This window comes from Ornithodoros turicata, unplaced genomic scaffold (genome assembly GCF_037126465.1).
Source record: "Ornithodoros turicata isolate Travis unplaced genomic scaffold, ASM3712646v1 Chromosome36, whole genome shotgun sequence".
NCBI classification, from domain to species: Eukaryota; Metazoa; Arthropoda; class Arachnida; order Ixodida; family Argasidae; genus Ornithodoros; species Ornithodoros turicata.
In genome coordinates, this window is record NW_026999366.1 from 1,289,843 (window position 1) to 1,311,386 (window position 21,544).

Below are 21,544 nucleotides of genomic sequence, written 5' to 3' on the forward strand. Positions count from 1 at the left end.
TTTGAGCGTCGTGCTTACTGTATTTTGACATATTAAATGGCATGCCATATATAACACTGTCATCACGTCCACTGGATCAATTTTATTTCTCTGTAGAATTCCGTTTATAATTCAGAGAACTCCACACGTGTGTGGAGGTCCTGGACACGTGTGGGGAGGCTCCTGTTCGGTGCCTGTTTGCTCGAAGCGAGTTCCAAGAATGGCTGAAGCACGGCAAGTACTGGCTGAAGCTGGTGAGCTCCCGATTGAGGTTCTCCGTGAACGTGAAACGGCTCGGCACTTCCTCCGTTTGGGTGCTCACATTCCCCGCCACCCGCTCCTCCGAAAAATTCGATACCGCCCTGAAAGCGACTTCTATCGAGCAGCGCAGAGGACAATATACTCTCTCATATATATCTCTCTTCTATATATCTCACTGGGTTCATAACTATACCGCCGGAAGCCCCCTGGTCGCTACCGATACCGCTCACTTTTGTACGCCTTCCAAACCTTCTGGAAAGAAGAGATCAGGTCCCCCCCAAAAGTCCTCAGAGCCAATTTTCATGCTCTGGTAGACGAGAAGTTTTCTACGTTTACAGCAGCATATACCGATGGCGCATCCCGAAACAACAAGTCCGCCTCAGCATTCGTCATACCATCCGAAGGCGTAGTGCACGGAAGACGCCTTTGACATCCAACCTCCTCCACAGCTGCGGAACACTATGCCATCCTTTTCTTTCTACAACACATCGCTGATTTTACACCACGGGAATGGGCAGCTTTCACAGACTCCAAATCTGCACTTGAAGCAATTGAAAATTCCGGCATACGAGGCCCATCCGCACCCCTAGTCACAGATGTGTTAATGGCTTACCACACCATCTACGCAGCAGGCCACAGGCTAGTTCTCCAGTGGGTTCTAGCCCATTGTGGCGTCGTGGGGAACGAGCAGGTCGACTGCGCCGCAGAAGCAGAACACTCATATCGGAAACGGACCAGTATTGTTCTGCTGAGAGGAGACCGCCGTTCAATTCTGCGACGCCTAGTGACACCCCTGGCTTCCCGCCAATGGACAACCGACATTCTTCCCCCCTCTATGTTGAGCAGAGTTGATCCTCGCTCGCTTTCCACATGCCACGAAACATCTCGTCAAGATGCTGCATTAATCCACCGAATGCGCCTCGATGTGGCCTTTACAGCTCAGTGGCGTTACCGCTTGAGGCAAGTTGACTCTCCCACCTGCTGCCACTGTGGTGTTCTTGAGGATCTGGAGCATATTCTTCTTCATTGCCCCCACTACCAACCTTCCCGAACCACACTCTCCGGGTCTCTTCGTCAGCTGGACTCTCGCCCCTTCTCCCTATCGAAATTGCTTGGTCCCTGGCCTAATCCAGCCCAGCAACGCTCTGCGCTCAAAGCTCTTCTGACATTTCTGGGCACCATCGGACTTCGATCGTTATTGTGAAGGGGCTCGTTATTTTATTCCCCACATTCCCACCGTCAATGGGGTAGAGTATCGCCTGTGGCGATGAACCTCTTCACTCTTCAAAGCCAGAAATAAAGTTGTTGTTGTTCCACACGTGCTCACCCAGCACACAGGAATTTTCTTCGATGTTCTCGCAAGGAGTCCCAGTGATTATCCCATCGGTTTTACGTGCAAGGACTGAGACACCACAAGATGAACGTATTGCACAGGTTTCATCGTCGGATGTAGTGTATTTGTTGGGGATTCAGGTAAGTTATTGTAACGCAAAACAAAAAAATATCATCTATGTCATCAACATTCGTGAACAGCCCTCGAGGATTGCACTGAGGTTCGAGATAGTGCAGCTAAAAACAATGTAAGTGTATAATACGAGTGTGCTTTATAGATAAGAGTGTGCTGCTCAGAGACAATCTTATTTGCTTCGCGGGCATTATTGGCTGCCTCGGAGTTTTCCGGGTAGCCACCAGTTCCTTAGCTGATATTATCAGGGGGTGAGTCACTTCCTGATAGATTACCCTTGAGCTTTCTTTTTCACTGGATGCTCGTGCTTGTGAATGAGCATTGAGAGCTCGCATTTCATCGCACCCCATGGCAGTCACGTCCACGGATTGGCATGACGAAGATGGCGTCTGTGAGGAGGACGCCACTGAAGGGGACTCTGGAACTACAGGCACTTCAGCAGAAGAAGATGGTGTTTGAGGAAGAGATGAGTGTTCTGTGGTTCCTGTTATGCTGTCTGTCTGTCTTGAGCAAGAGATCATTCTGAGTTTCTCTGCGGATGCATTTCCGTTACTGGAACGAAAACACCCTTTACCTCACTTGTTTATACCTTAGCCACTGTGTAAATTTGTTGACATCATCTCTTCCTCAAGGGTGATCAGTGATCACCTGCGCAGTTGACGCAGTGATCTGGCCCTCTCCACACAGAATGTGGTTGCTGTCGCTCTCCGATGTACATTTGATCAGTATGTCCCACGGACGAAATTTCATAATCCTGTTCAACAAAAACATGACATCGCCTTCTGGAGAATGAATGGAAACCTCCATCCAAGAGATGTGTTCTTGTCATCATTGTTCAGTATCAGGTATTTCGGTGAAAAAGATTCATGGTTGTTGGGATAGCCGACCCTGACACGTCTATTGTTTCTGATCGAAGGATAACAAGTTTCACTATTTCAGGTTTAAATAAATGAATGTTCTCGTTGGTTGCCAGCACTTCACATTCACACATGTGAGAATGGGCCAGAGTTATGACAACCCATCAGCCATGGCTTGGCCAAACCCCATCCGCCACTGTTCAAGGCTCTAGCCATACCGTCGGCACGGTATGGATGACACCTGTGGACTGGGGTTCGTGGTGGCTAAAGTAACATCTACACCCCTTTTATAACATTTTTTTGAAAACCCAGGAAAAACCTCAGACAGCACAGACGGCGGTAGGATTCAAACCCAGCACCTCCCAGTCTTCAGGACGACCTTGGTTACCACCAACGAGCGAACGCCTTAGCCCACTCGACTTTGTCAACAAGTATGCGCAAAATATGCATACAAATTAGTATTTGTAATGCTGCTGCACCTTAAGGCGCAACACACACGGACAAAAGAGGAGACGCTCACACGCGCCCCCTAAAGTTTTGTGAGGTTACGTAATATTTCGTCAAATGGCATAAAAATGCATGGGATCGGTCACGTCACTTCCCCTATGGAGCATGACACACCCCCAGGCACAAAATTCTGACTAAACCACTGATGTTGTTACTTCACTTCTCCGGAAATGACTTCCGGCACTGTACTAAAGCTAGCATGCTATTGATCCAAAATGTGTTTCGTGTCATGTCAACGGACATATCTGCGAGAAGATAAATGTAGGAGCTTCCGGGTTGGTCGGAAGCGTAGTATTGGTAAGCGAGCTGTCTGTTAGTGTGGCGAAAGGCATGTTGCAGGGCGGCGCGTCCATAGCTGACCTCACAAGGAAATGTGCCAATATTTGCCTTAAAGCGTCTAAGGAAAGCACCCAGCGAGAACGCACAGCCGGTACCGTGACTCAAACCTCGGTCAGACTCGAGTTTCGGCTTGTAAAAGCTTTAGGCTTTTCCACAGAGCCAGGGGAACTCGAGGTGTCAGTGAGACAAGAAAAGAGAGAAAGGACATGACACGTATTTGATCCAGTCTCACAGTGAATAATTCTTGTGATTTCTGTGTTTTAATCCCATCGCGTATGGGTTGCAGCAAGTACTGAGAGACGGGTCAATATGTTTGTTACCTGTTACCAATTTCATTTTGTGTCCGCACATGTTGGCCGATATGGTTCACTTGCATTACAATGTTTTTTGTTTGCGTTGGTGTTTGGAGAATTGGGCAGATGACAAACCAAACTGTACAACATAGGGCTGGTTTTGGTAGCAAGCCAGATGAAAAAGTGCCTACTTAGTTTTTAGTGTTCCTAGAGTGTGCGAATGAATCTAACGTTCGCATTTTGGAAATTTCATGATGAAGCAAGATGGCGACACTTGCATGCGCTTCCGTTTCCTACCAGCTCCCGTGGCACAGTGGTTATGGTGGCCGCTTTCTACGCCGAGACGAGACTGGGAGGTGACACGGGTTCGAATCCTGTCACCGGCTGTGCTGTCTGAGGTTTTCCCTGGGTTTTCCGAAGACTTTCCAGACGATTGTCGGCACAGTTCCCCGGCCCAGGACGCATACTAACCCCCTGTCCTCTCTCCATCTGTCCACGTCTGTACGCCGCTCATAGCCACAGTTGCTTCGCGGCATTAACACGGAATTAAAAAAGGTTCCATTTGCCCACAACGATTGCATTGCTCGCAGTTATGGGATACCATGTGGACAAATGCTGGCACACCTCGACTGCCCCATGCGCATGCTTTCCACTAACGGATAAGATACACAAAAAATTAATGAATAAAAGCAAAAAAAAAAAAGCGCAAAAGGCCGCACACGAAGGACATGCATTGTTCAGATCAGTGTTGCGGATTTAACGAGTCAAATCGGATTGAAATCAAATCCATGTTTTTCGGAACACCGCAAATAAGATCCAAAATCAAGTCCGGACTTAAACTTGAGGCAACAAATCAAATGATTTTAAATCCGGATTTGTTTTTGGTGTGCGAAGTCAAATCCGGTTTTAAATCCGGATTTATCAAATCCGTCAACGAATCCGGGGCGAAAGTTCCCTAAATAACTGTAGCATGCATCTGAACATGTCTATGAGTTATACAATTAGTGCAAGCATTCGTTGGATAAGACCCGTGACATGGTACAAACACCTATAAACGTCACCTTTAGCGGAGAGTATGAACAGCCAACAGAGCGACGTAACGACAGAGCGACAGAGTAACGTTTGTCGAACACACCTGCTGGGCGCATATGATAAAGCCACCTGGCGAGAATTTTGTTACGTTAAATGCGATGGCTGCGTGCCTCACACCGGAGTTGTGCTATAGCAAACTCAATACTACATCCGCCCAACACGCGCAAGGATAGTCTTATTCTCTCAGGTTCTTGTTTAGAAAGACCAGCCGCTCCAATAGAGCTGGATGCAGTCTGGTTCTTCTCGCGGCCTTGATCAGGCTGGCTGCGGAGAACACTCGTTCAACTGCTCCAGAAATTGCACGTACTGCAAATACATGTTTCGCTAACTTCCGAAAGCAGCAGGTAGCGGGCTGCTGTGGACATACACTAGTCGAGAGGGGAAACATCATCATCTACTGTACACTCGCTTAAATAGAGGACTATTTCGTCGTTCGTTCTTGCGGTGTCATCAAGTTGACCATAAGCAATCCACTATAAGAAAAGTCTACCAACATTCACATTCCTATTCCTTGACACAATGACCTCATACGACTGGTTCTCATGTGCACATTTCAGGACTTATTTTAGCAATCTCTGGGACACCAGAACGCGACATCAGTCGCAGTTCAGAACCAACAAAACAGACAAAATGTGTGTATGGTAGTCCTTTTCTCGAACGTACTTTGCCTGACCTCAGCGACCCAGTGGTGCGCTTTTTTCAATACGTTCCATTTCTAAGAAATGATGCTGTGATATCGTTGTGTAACGGCCCCTAGTTGCGGAATAGGCGTGTTGAACATCGCGAGGACGGTGGGACATATGTTTCGTGACTCAGCGCTCGCGCTAGTTTCGAAAATGGGTTGGACATCTGATTCCGACGACGAATAAACCGATACGTTTTCGGCCTCCTACAGTTGTGAATTAAACGTCAAACTGCCAATGTAATTATGTGTGAGGGTATTACATGACGCACCCTTAGTGCTCGGAAGGGAAGATGTCTATAGGCCTCAGAGGTGGTCTGTCTGACAAAGAGACCACCTCTTAAGCTTGAAGCATGACAGTTTCACGCAATCGAAGAATCACAGGATTTATTTTTGAACGAAACGGAAGTTTCGGCGGGACATTGAGAACCGAGATGGCGGGATGCAAGGCAAGCCATTCTAAATCCAAACATTTTTTAAACCTTCTCCTCATTAAGAGTTGCATTGCGTCATGTGCATACATATGTGAAATGCAATTCAGCCAAATGTCTTGTAAAAACATAATTATAGAGACGGCCTCAGAAACGACTGACAAAAAACCTGCCTGCCCGGCAACGTGAAATTTCACAGCAGTCAGAATCCACCCATTTCCCTTAAGGAGCTTGACCAAATACACATCCAATTCCGTCGAAAAAAAACGTGATTCGGTCCATATCCAAATCATCTGCCAAAATTGTGATTCAATCGAAATCCAAATCCTCGCTATATTTTGCCCGTAAATCAAATCCCAAATCAAATCCGCGAGCCCTTTGATGGATTTAAATCAAATCCCCGGATTTAAATCCGCAACACTGGTTCAGATCTCTCCTCTTTGTTCCCAGCATCGTGTTTTCCGCTTTCTGCATTTAATGCACAAGCTCACGGAGGTGGGCAACTTCACGACGAACACTCTGAAGCAATGTGCGTCCCGGCCCGACCTCTAAGGGAACTCTGCCGACATATGTCTGACAGCGTGTAAGGGAAACACAGGAAAAACCCCAGACAGCACAACTGGGACCGGCATTCGAGCCCGGGTACCTCCCAGTCTCGACATCACATGACCACCATACTCAAAGTTGACCAATCGCCGCCGACAAAAACGGCAACGGCACGCACCACTACCATATGGCTCACAATAGGTGCGTCGTCCTGTTTTCGGTTTATTTGCTTAGCAAAAGTTTGCGTTTGTATATATCAAGGTACGTTCGCTTATCGGTGGTTTCATATGGACGATGGATTTCAGTAATGGATGTTTCTCAGAAAATGTGTAACGACTTCGTTGATTATTGAAGTTTGGCTAATTTTTCGTCCAGTACTTGCACACACTGTCCTACGGGTGTTGACCTGTCCGCCTAAGCCGCCTCCTAAGATGACATCGGTGCTGCTCTCGCAGCTTTTTAATAGAATATGCATCATGCCATATTGTATATCAAACAATTATATATTAACAGGAAATAAAAGAACACGCAACAATAATGCAGAAACTTTTGAATTATACAAAGTACGCTATACGATGCTTGCAACTATCGCACGTGTGGAGCCGTTGAGTTTCTTCGATTTCTCTCATATGCCTTATTGGGTTTGACACTGACGCATTCAGTTCGAGCAGGATTACCTGGCCCAGCAGGGAAACATCATTTTCTGTTTCGCCTTCTGGTGCCGCTTCTTCGAACACTACCTGCACTGCTGGTAAGGTTACAATACCGCGGTCTGGTCCTGCTGATAAGGCTCGTGTGTCCCCCCAAAGAGTAATCTCACTCACAAATTTCATGTCACGCCCCTAATTACGTGCCTTACTAAATAATTGGAATATTAAAAATCTAACAATCGTTAGAACGACAATGGAAGACAGCAGATGGTATAACACACTCCGCCTGAGGTATGGCGACCTTTACTACCGACACCACAAAAACTACTGTTCCTAGAAGACATGTAGGATGCATCATGCGCCAGCGCTATTCCTGTGGTTATACTCACAGATCGAGTTCGATGCTGCACATTGGTTTGTTATTTCACGCTGTATCTTTGCAACATAATTCTGAATAAGTTGTTCATCACATCCTTTAGCTTTTAGTTGGTCTGGAACACAATTCTTCTTGTAGTCCAACGTGCTGCAAAAGATAGCATACAAATATATGTTACATAAGAGGGACCTTTTTCGTGGATAATAAAGTGTCACATAGGCTTCGACTAGAACGGCTCGGTGTGTACAGCGGCCCGCGCAGGAGTGGTGGAAGACTTCTTCTGTATTCGCTGCGGCAAGATATGTCACACATGAATACAGATAATTCACGAAAACGCAAATGCGTGTTCTGTTTAGGGATGCTATATTTAGGACACCAAAATGGTGTCGATTCTGGTGTCGACTTATTGTGACTCCGGTAGAGGTTGTACACAACAGTAACAATCATGATTTCCATTTCCTCGCGTTTTTTTCTGTCAGACATTCATTCATTCAAAGAAGAAGCATTCTCAACAGCTGACTCGGGGCCCCACTTGCGACAGGGTGTTGGGTAATGGCAGGTTTTATCTACATTATTAGTGGATAGCATCACTGAGCTACCCCTCAGAAATTCCTGTCGTCGGCGTCAAAAACTCAGCTCGGGCGATAGGAGGAGCCACGTCAACCGAGGGCGCAGACGCGTTTATGGCAGCGTTTTACGATCTGCCCTTCTCATAGCACCGGGTGCATTTGCTAGTCAAGGCTATCACGAGGCAGCTGAGGGCATTGCCATGTTAGTTTAGATTGCATCTTGGAAGCGAGACAGCCCAAGGTCTCCTCTAGCTTTCCACACAGAAGAAATGCCGAGACGAGGGACACGGAAAAACGGGGACAAAAGATTGCTTTCTAACTATTTGATCGCTTCAGTATGGATTTATATCATAAGCTTGCTCGCTAGCTCTCTAGCTTGCTGCTGGTGACCTTCCACTCTTCTGGGGCAGCAGTGCAACAACTGGCGGATCGATGGGATACATGAAGCCAGCAGGTGCTCCCAGACGAAAAGCATCGAGGCTTACTCGCGTGGAGTCCACGTTCTTCGAGATGGTTCAGGTTTTCTTGATGCACGCTAAGCTCAAATGTTTTGGACGTTTGACATGGACACGTGTGCGTTTAGGCATAACAGTTTGGAACAGGTAGGCTCACCTCTGCCATTATGGACCTGAAATCGCTTCTAAAAGTCGATCTCCTGGTATTGTGCGAGGAATTAGGAATACGAACTGAGAAATCAATGAGGAAACAGCAGCTAGCAGAGTGACTGCACCCTGCAGCAACCCTCATGATGAGAATGAACATCGGGGTACTTTGAAGTTGAAGATAGGAGTAAAATGCAAGCGAGCTGGAGTATACTTGTATACTTCTCCCATGCTCAGGGACATGTTGCCAACACTTTGAAGTTGCTCAGCGGTCAAGCTGAATTTGTGAAAAGCCAAAAGCTGAAGTTATTAGAAATATGGAGCATTGGCCCAGCTAGAGCACAATTAGGGACGATACAGACACTTCCGCCTCAAACGCCTCTTTCACACACAGACGCATAAGGCTCTTATCCCACAGTTGTTTGAATTGGGAATAAGAAATTTTGGAAATTAAGAAACATTCCCCGCTCATTTTAATCCATAGGTCACTCAATTTAATCCAAGCTTTACCGAACTTAATCCAGTGGTCAACCAAATTTAACCCAAGCAACACATGTAAACGTATTCCGTCATGGAAACTGTCATGACTGAGACTTTCATGATTACGTGAATGTAGCATGATTTATGGCTACCGAGCCAACAAGCCATGGGTTTTGCAGTGCATGCGGTGTTTTATGGCAGCTTTTTGTCATCATGACATTTCACGGCTATTTTCATGATATGCTCCATGAATTGCTTTTACGACTGTTGTTCCAAGTCAGGGCTTTACGTCGCGACACAACTGTGATCATGAGCGACGCCAGAAATGGAAGGGTCTCTGGATTGATTTTGCCAACCGTAGGGTTATCTAACGTGCGCCCAAATCTCGACACATGGCAAAACAAATTTATGACTTTTTTAATATCACTGCTTCAAACAGTGCCTTGCAGTGTTCTGTAACTACCGATCGTCATTATGAGATTCCGTGACTATTTTGATTATGTGTTTCATGAATCAATTTCATGGGACTACCGCTGTTTCAAACAATGCTATTCAGCATTTCATGACTACTGACGGCAATTATGACATTTCATAAGTATTTTCATGGTACGTGGCATGGGTCAATTTTACTGGGCTAGTGCAGCTTCAACTAGTGCCACAGTGTTTTGTGACGACTGACAGTCATTGACATTCTATGACTATTTGCATGATGTGTGGCATGAATCAATTGTACCCGGCTACAGCTGCGTCAAACTGCGTCACGCAGTGTTTTGTCACAACCAACGGTCATTATGATATCCCACGATTATTTTCATGATATGCGCACAAATTAATCTGATCGGAACAATATTGCTTCAAACACTGTCGCATAGTGTTTTATAACCACCGACGGTAATTACCATATTCCATAACTATTTTCATGCATATGCCAAGAATCGACTTTATGGGAGTACTGCTGCTTCAAACAGTGTAATACAATGCTGTATGACTATTGACGCTCATTATGACATTACATCACTATTTTCACCATGTGCGCCATGAATCAATTTTATGGTACTCCTGCTGGTTCAACTGGTGTCTGCAGTAGTCTGTGATCACCGCGGTCATTATGACATTCCATGACTGTTTTGATATATGTGCCGTGAACCATTTTATGGGACTACAGCTGCTTCGAACAGTGTTATACAGTGTTTTTTGAGCAGCGACGGTCATTATGACATTCCATGATATCTGACACGAATCGATTTTACTGGGCTAGAGCTGCTTCAAACAGTGTCACATAGTGGTTTGCGACGTTTTGTGTGTTGGATGTAGTCCAGTCATGACCAAAATCATAGTCATATGAAAATAGTCATAGAATGGCATAAAGACCGTCGGTAGCCACAAAATACTGTACAACAGTATTTGAAGCTGTGGTAGGCCCATAAAATCGATTCATGGCACATACCTTGAATATAGTAATTGCATGTCATAAGGACCGTCGAGAGTCACAAAACGCTGTATGACACTGTTTGAAACAGGCTTAGTGCCATAAAATTGATTAATGGCCCATATTATGGAAATACTCATGGAATGTCAATGACCGTCGGTAGCCACAAAATTCAGTGGCGATTTAGTGGTAAATGGGACAGTAACGCGTAGCATTAAGCGCCTTTTCCGATTCATACTTGACTTCCGGGTATCCACTTCCCGCCAATACTAGACTTCCAGTATCCAATTCCGATCCAACTCGACTTCCGGTTGTCCATCTCCGGTGTATACTTGACTTCCGGTTCGACACTTTCAATTACTATACTTAAGTACAGTTAATTACCCTTTAATCAGCCTCAATTACTTTCAATCACCATGTAGTTACCCTTTAATTACCTTAGGTAACTGCAGATTACATGAGCTAATCTTGCATTTCATTTAATTCCCTTGAATTGCGGTTACTTGCTTTAATTACTCTCAATTCCGCTTTAGTTGACATTAATTACACTTAATTACCTATGGTAACCTATAATTTCATTTGATATTTCTCTTAATTATATATATCTTACATTCATTATCTTTAAGTTCAACTTTCTTTCATTAATTGCCTTTAATTACCTCTAATTACCTTAAATTACTCTTACCTCTTACTCTTAAGGTCTTTCGACTACTTCAATTCATGAATCATTTAGCTCTATTTATATCTATCCTCTCATATCCCCTTACATGGCCACTTATATACCACTGCCTCGGTGGGGCTTCGCAATCTCATATAGACAATAATTTTCGCCGGCTCCACTGCGCGGCCATTTTGTAGCGTCTGTGGCGCCATCGTGCGGGTTTTTCCTGCTGGGACTGCGGGCGCTTCGGTTCAGTCCATTGGCGAAGCTGTGCGTTCGAGGTATGAATCGTTGTTCGGGCGCCCCGTGGGCTTTAGAGATGCATAAGTGTATATATTTATGCATATGAATTTGATTTCATAAGACTTAGAAATGAAACAGAGCAAAAACCGAAGTCAGCAAAGTTCGTGGCATCTAGTAAACTTCTGCGATAGCGCAGGCGCTACATGCATTTCCTTTTTGTTGAACCACATATCGAACATAGTTATGTTCCCTATATGTATGTTTTGCGGGTAGTATTCAATGAACTGTTGATGTCATGACATGATTTTGTCTTCACATATTCCTTCACCTGTCAAGCTATGTGTTTCTCATTCACCGTTCTCACTTCCAATTAAGTATCGCCGTTCTTGACTACCAGAATATTCCTGTCACATACGAACACTTACGAACATTTAAATTTGTCTCGCACGAATGCTTGCTGGTGTTGCAGTGAACAAAAAAACCGAGTCAACACACATGGTTGACAGAATGTAAAATCTACGTTGAATATCGTTGAACAATGTGAAACGTGTTGAGAACGTGTTGAGAAACGTGTTGAGAATTCATGTTGAGAACATGAATTTCACGCAGATTTTACGTAAAATTTCGACATGCGAATTGTAATGCAGGAATTCAACGCTGATTCAACACTCATATACCAGCAGTGGAATGGAGCACGTTATGACAACGTTGATAGTTACGCTGGAATTTAACGTAACCGGAAACGTAGAACGAACAACGTTGTTTCTGCACAAGTTTTACTTCATGATTTCACATGCAAAGTGCACACGTAGAAATCACGTTGATTTATCATACGTAAAGCAACTGCATTATCCAATCCAATCCCATCCATGATCCAATTCAAGTCAGTTCCTTTCAAAGCGAGAATCGGGGAAGCCGCACCAGACGCCATTCTCCTCAGATCGTAACCGCCATGAACTGATGCTTGCGTTTCAAGTTTATTTCGCTTTTGCGGCTCCTTCTTTGTTTTGTAGCTTGTTTTGGTTTCGAACCGGTTTGTGCTGGTGACTGTGATATCGGTAAGCACAGGTTTCACTCACACTGCTGGGATATACGAATCGGGTATGACGGTCACGACGGGCTTTCTACTACCAGGAAGCTGACTCAGAGATTATCGCCGCTGCTAGCAAGTCCAGTGTGTGCGGTTTATGAGTGATTCGTAGAAAGCGCAGGTATGTGCACATCTGTTTTGAGTTCATAATTTTCTTTACATTTGTAGAGTGTGCAAATAGGGCCACTATTACATGGTGGGCTCCCGAATTGTTTTTCAGCGTTGTTGGCCCTTTCAAATTCGTGCGATAATTATCGTCACTTGTATTTCAGGACAGAGAGCGATGCGTGAAAGAAAGGCAGATGTTGAGGAAAGGGCGAGCCTGTACACAGATGTAACGTAAGTTTTCTCTTAGCTGTTCGAATTGATCTTTTGCTTTGTTTGTGTTCACTTTTATGCAGGCGTAGTCGCAAAGAAAGAAGACAGCCTAAATGCCGAAATGACGTTGCTTCCCGCGAGGTTCTAGTGCATTTCAACAATTAGAACGGTCAGTTAACTGCCTTTATTGTTCACAAGAGAGAGCATGGAAAAATGTAGTAGTGCTAATCAAATGTAAGGAGAGTAAAACCTTACGGCAAGCATATTCTTGTGTTATTATTTATGGCTATTATCATGACAATATGCCTATTTGTGAAATAAAAGCGTCGAGAAATAACATGTATTCAATAATAATTAAAAATGTAGTTACGTGTAATTTGCATTTTCATCGCACGTTAATTATACGTTGTCAGTTTGCTGTTGATTATTCCAGTTTTTCAACATTGGTAAACGTTGAATTCACGCGTAAACTACGTTTCAGTTACGTGGAATATGCGTTCTGGTCGCTGTTAATTTAACCCGTTTCTTCCTGTGACATCAGCCAGGCTGAATCAACGTTAATTGTTAACGTTGACCCTGCATTCACATGCAACCTGTTTTTAGCGTTGAATTTGCAATGTTGTGTTGACTGGGAATGACTGCTTTACATAATTAAATAAGTACACGTGTGAAGCAAGGACCCCACACTCTAACAGTAATATCAACAGCATCATTATTTCTGATTGTTGTTAATAGTTCATGGTGGAACAGGTCGTTAACTCATAATGCCCCATACTTCGATTTTTATGTCGCTCTTCGCTGGAAAACAGTCCGTCAACCGACCGGCATAAAAGGGTAAAGTTACACGACCAAAGCGCTGAGCGGCAAAGGAAGAAAGTTTGTTATCACTAATCCGCAATATGGAATGTAAAATGCTAACTCTGTTACGTTGCATGAACAAGATTTTCATAATTTGATTTGCCGAATTGCTTACTAAATTTTTTTTATGCTGTGCACACGCTAGGAATTTCGTAGTTCGCGATGAACACCAGGCAGTTCGCTGTGGATCCTCAGTTTAAATTTGCTTGAATTTTGAACAACGACAACTACTACGGTAAGCTTATTTGCTTATTTGGTGAAAGCATTGGTCTGTGTACACATTTGGCATTGAAATGTGTAATGAAACAATCTTCGGACTTAAAATAACGGTTTGCCGGACGCGCGGGCAAAATGAACTCGTTATTATATAATAATACTACACCAGAATTTCCTATTCGGTGAATACGTAAAACAACGTGCATCAACATGACAGCGGTTACGAATTCCCGACGCCTTTCAAGCACTGAGAACTCCGTGCAGCTGGTGTACACGCAATGCAATAGCCCTTTCGACTTCATTCGTATTACAAATCCCGTCCAACTGGACATTTTGCTTGCGTTTATTATTCGTATAATCAACCACGGAGCAGTGTGATCCAGATAAACATATGTTGTTGATTTAGAATAATCCAGGCCGTACGAAAATGCCACAAACCATCACCGCGCCTACTGTGAACTTGCATTCCGACAGCTTCACACGCAGTCCCCGCGCCGAACGTGCTCGCAGGTGGCGCGCTGTGTCAGGAGTACGGAGAGTGCCTCGTTCGCGCTGGTTCGTAGCTAAAATTCTGCTCTATACGGACATACACACACACACGTACATACATAGAGCTTTTTTCCATTTTGACGCTCCTAACGCTAACGCATTAAAGCACTGTATGACAGTTATAGGTGTGCGCCATAGAGTTAATATAGGAAGACTCTAGAGAACGTACTTGGCGCGCCGTCAATGGGATTTCTCCTATCCCCGAGCGTGACCGCCCGGGCGCAGCCATCCGTTGGTCATGGACAGTGTTAGTGGACGAATTTCAGCCCCCTAACCACAGCGGAGCTGCTCCGTTTGTTGCCAACCCTGTGCAGTCACGTCGGACGAAACACGGGGGAACGCGCCGACGGAGGCAACGGCGTCCACCGTTGGAAGCGAGGCTAGCCGTGTATTTCCGTTGAGTACGCACGAAGCTTCGGGATACATGCAGAATTGAGTAGTGCTATCGGAATCACAAGGTGAACGTTGCCATATCAAACGTGAATCATATATTATCTATGAGATTACCTGCGACATCGCCAACCCTTTGCTTTCCACCGACACGGATGAAGACGTTTACCTATGACGTATTGAAGTGGCGTTTGTATGCTTTGCGAGCGAGATCAATAAATCGTTAACCATCGTAACGAATGTAGGCATGTATTTCCGAAGGCAACAGAATTCCACAGATGAATACATACAGCATGGCACACAGTAAACCGTGATAATAAAGTGACGAACGAACGGCAGCGCACAAGCAAGTGTTGTAGTGGGAAAATATTCAATGCTTATTTGTTTAACGAATACATATGAGATACGCACACAGTACGCCGAATTTAGATAGCAAGTGATGAATTTAGGAAAACGAGCACGTCAAGTTTAGCGGAATGAAGCAGCCAACGGAATGCAACGCCTTCCATGACCAACGGATGGCAGCTGCTCCCGTGTGGTCACGCTTTTTTGAGCGAGTCCGACCCCCCCCCCCCCCCCCCCCCACCTGGTGTGCGCCGAGCCGCCACGGTAAACTTGTGCTCGCCGCCACCGTCCGGTCGCTTCAAACGGCGCGCCGCCGCCGCCGGTTCTGCCGACCTGCGCCCCACTGTCGGGGTACAAAGTTTTAACTTTTACATTCGCATTTTAGAAACAATGGAAGAAGGCGTAAATCTGCCATCATCATATAATTTTTCTTATTTCTGTGGCAATAATAATCCGGCCATTCATTGTATGTAGCAAGCACGTCCATGGTGACCATGACATGATCTTCGACTCTCATATACGTAGTGTTCGCCAATTGTGTGATCAGTGGTGAAGTCGTAAACATTAAGCACAAAAATGGAAGATCAGCGACCAGTGAGTGCTTCCACAAACACTGAGGATAATGGGCGGAGGCAAAATATGTTAATGTGACATCTGCTGTGCATAGTCCTATTGTTGCCAGGAAAACACTTTCTGGAAGGTTTCAGGAATAAATAAGGTAGTAGTGGTACCTTCAGAGATTTATATTCATAAAATAAGGCAGCATGGCAACATTTTCATGAGTGTCACAGGGGAGAGTGTCACAATACAGAGGCGGAGTTTTCGAAAATTGAAGTATTTTGATAGAATAAGATAAGTATCTAAAGATATTGAAACATAAATAATGTATTTACTAAAATACAAGCTTTCGGACCGAGTCCGTCCTTCATCAATAAAATATACTTCTGGTGTGAAACGTAAAAACGTTGTAGCTCGGTAACCTTTAATCACATCTAAATGACCACTCTGTAGGCTCGGCTAAGTGTCATCAAATGCCTGCGAAATGACAACGAACAATGGCTTATGCCTGACTCTGACGGGGACGCGGAGAGTATCGGTTTCGCTGTGCCGACTCGTTTACCTTCAAAAACGGTAGGTTACCACAGAAAATGAAATCATGTTTGAGCATATCCAAACTAAATAATGCTCCACTGGTTTTTGCAAGATCTCTGTAAAAATGGAGAAAGCAGGGGGAGGAATCGGGCGGTTATGCTTAACCCATGTGTCTTGCCCAAGAACAGTGTATTCACGGGAATACTGCAGCTTCCTATGAAATGCGGAAAAGTTACAGTAGATAACCTATTGTTATACGTAACGAAAAATATGTTCGTAAATAGGATACGGTCCTGTCCCACGGGCCGAAAACTAGTGGATTAAAAAAATATACATGCACAGCACTTCCGCAGGACACTGGGGACAACGGTGAAACACTCAAAACGATAGAAGAAAAGGTGTGACCGTACGTCACACACACAAAAATAGTCGTTCAATTGTAATACTTATTCTGGTCAACGTATGATGTTAGGTTACCTCGGGTGCTGCCAGGTTGCCGGGCCTACTGGTGTGGTTTCAGTAGAACAAAATTTTTGTGTTCAGTGGGGTAGGTACCCTACTGTTCGAAGGCTGGTACCATTAAAACCGTGAACTATTCTCCTATCAAAAAATTGTTGTTTGGTGGACGTACTTCGTTCCGCCAAGGCAATTATTTAGCAAGACTGAGCTGTTTCCCCGATAATAACAACACAAAATAGGCAAACTGTTGTACGTGATTGAGGAGCCTGCCTTGGAAAGGGGAATTATTCTCGATCAGTTGACACTTGGCGCGAGAAAGTACCTTCTTTAGAAATTTATGGGTCTGGAAAACACGCACGCACATACTCTCGAATGTGTACGCATGGACCTGCATGTTCTTATTTGGCATCGTCCTAACTCGAAAATCAGCCTTGATTCCGATGCTTGTTCTGTGTTCCAAAAAAGCGGTTGTCAAGTTTCTATGATCATCGAGAACACCCCTCTGCTGTTTGTATTTTTTTATTTTGTTTGCCAGAACCCGGTTTACTTGGTTGCCTATTTCTTTCCAGTGGGTTTTGTTTAAAGTCACTTTCAGTGATACACTGCTCCGTGAATAGATGCGGATTATCCGTGTATGAATGGACATTGTGACATGCGTCTCCCCTCGGGGACTCGAGAAACATGCCATATGTAGGGAACTCGTTTCCTGCTAGCCCTTTCATGTGTTTGTATACATTTCGTTTTGAGCCACTAATGGGTTTTGGATTTGTAACATTCTTTATTTGTGACAATTATCTAATTCTGGGAAGTATCCTTTGTAATTTGCTCGCTTCAGGATTGGAGCATTTTGGAGACCTTCAGTAACGGACCAATCCTGGGGCTGAGAAGTGAGAAATTTACGTGTTTGATTTTGTTTGTGCAATTTGTGGGCGGCACCCTGATTTTGAACAAAAAGGCCCGTCGCCCATGTGTAGGGGTCTCGTGATCTGATCTTTTCCGGACTTTCTTGTCGGAAGTCGTCTTGCTGTATATAGATGTAAATAAACTTGTTCCGCTGCGACCTGGACTGGCCTGGCTCTCTCGCCGCGGACCAGACTCGCGTCGTCCCACCACCACCCTTCACGAAAACTCTCTTCCCAGGAACCCGAGGAAGGAGTTGACTGCAGTTATGTAAGCAACGAAATTAAACAGAGAAACACGGTAGTCCTGGGAAAATCGCGCCAAAAAAAAAAAGACCCTCTCCCCGTCATTGGCTCCCTGTTTCCTTTTCGCTACCACTGTGTGCGCAAGCTCTAATTGTGCATTGACACAGGAGGACGTGTCGAATATCATTTTTTGGTTCTCTCACAATCATCTTAAAACCAACAGCGCTAAAACTAAGGTAGTTTAGTTCGCTCCTAAAAAGAATGCCACTATTTTTTGCAACTTATTGCCGCTTATTTCATGCATTGATGAGATATGCCGTGTGGACATTGTTTGTGATCTGTGTGTAACTTTCGACGCCAAACTCCATTTCCGCGAACATGTCATGGCAATTAGGTCCTCAGCGCTACGAGTGCTATACCCCGTGGGAAGAAAGAAAAAGGAGTATGGGAAACTCCCTTGGGGGTGTTCACGACCGTCACACATATGACTTTTTGCTCCCTTGCTTAAGGTGTTCTCTGGACTCCCTTTCCTTAGGGTGTTCCCCTGGCACCCTTCCTGCAGGTGTTCCTTCACTGCCCATTGCAGAGAACGCCAATGCATTCTGTTTTCCTCGTATGAAGAAGAGCTGCGTGCGTGCACGTAGTTCTCTTTTGGCTTTTCATTTTCCTCCGAAGCGGCTGCTTCCGTTCATCTCTATCTGGCTGCTATGTTTCATTAAATGCTTTATCATTCTTGCTACTGACACGTCTTGGGTCACCTCAACTGGCGACCAGAATGGCGACTCCACGTGCAGTAACCCAGCAAAGAGTGGCTGTAGAAGATAGCACTTGGAGGTTTTGCAGCTCAGGAGTGTTCGATCCCTCCAACGAAAAGTGGAATATGTACCCAGTATGGTTTGAAGGAGCTGTTCCTGTGGCTAGGTTCACCGAAGACGCGGACAAATGCAGCCTGCTAATAACGTCTCCGACTCAAGAGGTTTCCAAACATTTGTGCAACCTTGTTCTGCCTCACGAAGTTTTGACCGCGGCATATTTCAGGGCTGACCAGCAGACTTGCTGGTCATGATACTCCCAAAAACAGTTTGAACGCCTCAAGCTTTTCACGACAAAGCAAGGTGGTACGGAATCAGTCAACGCCTTTCGGCCATCATCGCTCACTGTGCATGTGAAACTGAAACGGATGTTCGTGCTTGCTCCTTGCTCACAGCATTCATTGAGAGCATTCGTTCTCTGCGAGACCAACGCGTTCGTGCCAGATTGGTACTGGAAAAGGGGCTGACGCTGGATAAAGATGTTAACTTGGCTGAGAACGTCAGAACCTAAAACAACAGCGCCTCTGCCCTGCCTTCCGCGAAGCCTTCCGCAACATTGTTTACGCATTTTCTTATTTATCACGATGCCGCTGTGAAACCGCCGCATGCACTCGGCAAAGAGCTTACCAGCACAGTCGTTTGTCATTGCCGGACATCAGGCCTCTAGAAATAATGCCATGTTCCTGTTCGTACTTCCTTAAGCACACATCTTCGGCATCGGATATAGTTTTTTGATTGCACTGCAAGCCTGAAAACGAATAAGACGACATATTTGGGTACTCATAAAGCAATTTAGAGTCCCCCTTTTATAACTTGCCTAGGGAATACCCCCTGTTAGTAGCTTGACTTGTCCCATACAGATATATCAGCGGTAAAAACCGGCGACGGATAAAAGCGCGGATATTTTTTGCTGCTCTCGTTAATTGCCTGCCAGCCTTATCCGCAGTGCCACCGAAACGTTAGCAACAACAATAAACAAAAATAACGGAGTAACGAGACAAATAAAATAAGTTCCATGCATGTGTTGACAAACGAAAGTGGATGCTTTTATTTGTTCTGTTTGTTGAGTGCCTCGCGAAAGTGTGTGATGGATAGAAGCGAGGTACTTAGCAATGTTGCCAAATTCGAAAGCGTGCCAGTGCTGCAGATTGCATCACTCTGCGTGCAACCGTCGGCGGCTTGATTGTGGCTAGAGTCAGGCGGACGCCGCTCTCTGGTTTTCGCGATGGTTTTCGGGGGGATTGTCCATGACTGACAGATTGCTACGGCGTGGCGTTGTCAAAGGCCAATGTCTAGACTGCTGGGCAGTATGAACGCGCAGTTGACATCGTGTAACTCTCACCGAACTCACTCGGGGCATCCGTGCACATTTGGCATCCGCCGATCAGTCATGAAAGTGCCGGTACGCAACAGGTGGGTATTGCATGGCTTTCGAGCACGTTTACCAAATATTAACCATGCAAATATTAACCATGACCGTGCTTCCAGCACAACCAGCTCTTGTAGTTTGTTCAGACGAAGAAAACGAAGCTCTGTGCATCTATACTGGTAAATTAACCTTCTATGGTTAGGTTGTTACGTTATATTGGACTTCCGTTTAGTTTTTCTCAATGTAAAACTTTTCCTGCTTTCAGACTCAAGTGTCCTGGCCAAACATGACTCAGATAAAAAGGTGCCTTTTCGAGAAACGGGCGCGTAAAATCAGTTTTTTTCTCTCGAAATATTCCAAACGTGTGCCTGTTTCAGCGGATACCTGCACGAGCGATACATTAATTGAAAGAGGCAATAAAATATGAAAAAAAATTCATACCAAGTACAGCAATGGGGGACACCTACAGCCAGCGAAATCATGCCTCGAAGTAGGAACAAAATTCCGCTAGAGAACATATTCGCCACTTTCTATATGACAGAGTGTTCGACCTGCGCGCGTAAATTTGCGCTTGACCTGCTGACATGGATGCATACTAAAGAATAAAAAAAATCGCGTGTGTAATCACCTGCGAAATAATGCGGACAGCATTTCGAGTTTACAGCAGCGGGGCGCAGAATATATTCATTTAATAATCCCGCATTAAAGTATGGCGTTTACAATGAGGATGCAGTATATGGGCTTTCTTTATCTTTCACATTTTTGTAATATAACTCCGACTTCAGAACACAAGACATCTTGCATGACAACGGATGTAACTGCGGAACGACTAATCCTCAATTAACAATAACATCCATTAATTCACTTAATATATATAGTGTGGGAGGTGTCATGTCGCCGTGAAACCCGTTGATAGCACCGGCGCAATAAGAAAATCAGGCTGGGGGCAAACGTGTTCTCACCCGTGCGCATTACGGCCTGCAAAGGAGCCGAAGTGATAAGGAGCGCACTGTTGGGGCTCAGTTGGTGGCGGAAGTGCATGTCTCATGCAAGAAAATAAACCTCGTTCGCCGTTCTGTAGTTGTTGTGTTCGGCTTCTTCGGGGTTACGGCGGGTCGTATTCGAAATCACCACGGGTTTGTGGGCCGCGGACCCTACAAAATTGGCGCCCAACACTGGTGTTTTCGACCTGCCGTACCATTTCCCCGGGGATTCCCCGTGCTTATTTGTTCCCGTCAAATAAGCACACAGGACACAGCCGAAAGCAGCACACAATATTGGGCCCATATTGGCTGGTCATTGACGATACGGGTGGAATATGGGGCCCGTTTCGCCAAAATTGGGAAAATCTTGGCAATATTGGTCCCATATTGCTAAGTTTGAGCCAATATTAGGAAAATCCTGGCAATATGGGCCTCATAGTGCCTGTGTGCACCTCA

General features: G+C 45.0%; 1 protein-coding gene across 1 annotated transcript in view; it reads right to left on the bottom strand.

Annotated features, from left to right (window-relative positions):
• The window catches only part of LOC135373937 (uncharacterized), a 205,062-nt gene that overhangs the window by 176,157 nt on the left and 7,361 nt on the right, over window positions 1-21,544 (bottom strand). Inside the window, exons 2-3 of the mRNA XM_064606979.1 lie at window positions 19,364-19,484; window positions 7,492-7,625 (exon numbers count right to left, since the gene is read on the bottom strand). Coding sequence (XP_064463049.1) covers window positions 7,492-7,625; window positions 19,364-19,484 — 255 coding nt within the window. The remainder of the gene's footprint in view (window positions 1-7,491; window positions 7,626-19,363; window positions 19,485-21,544) is intronic.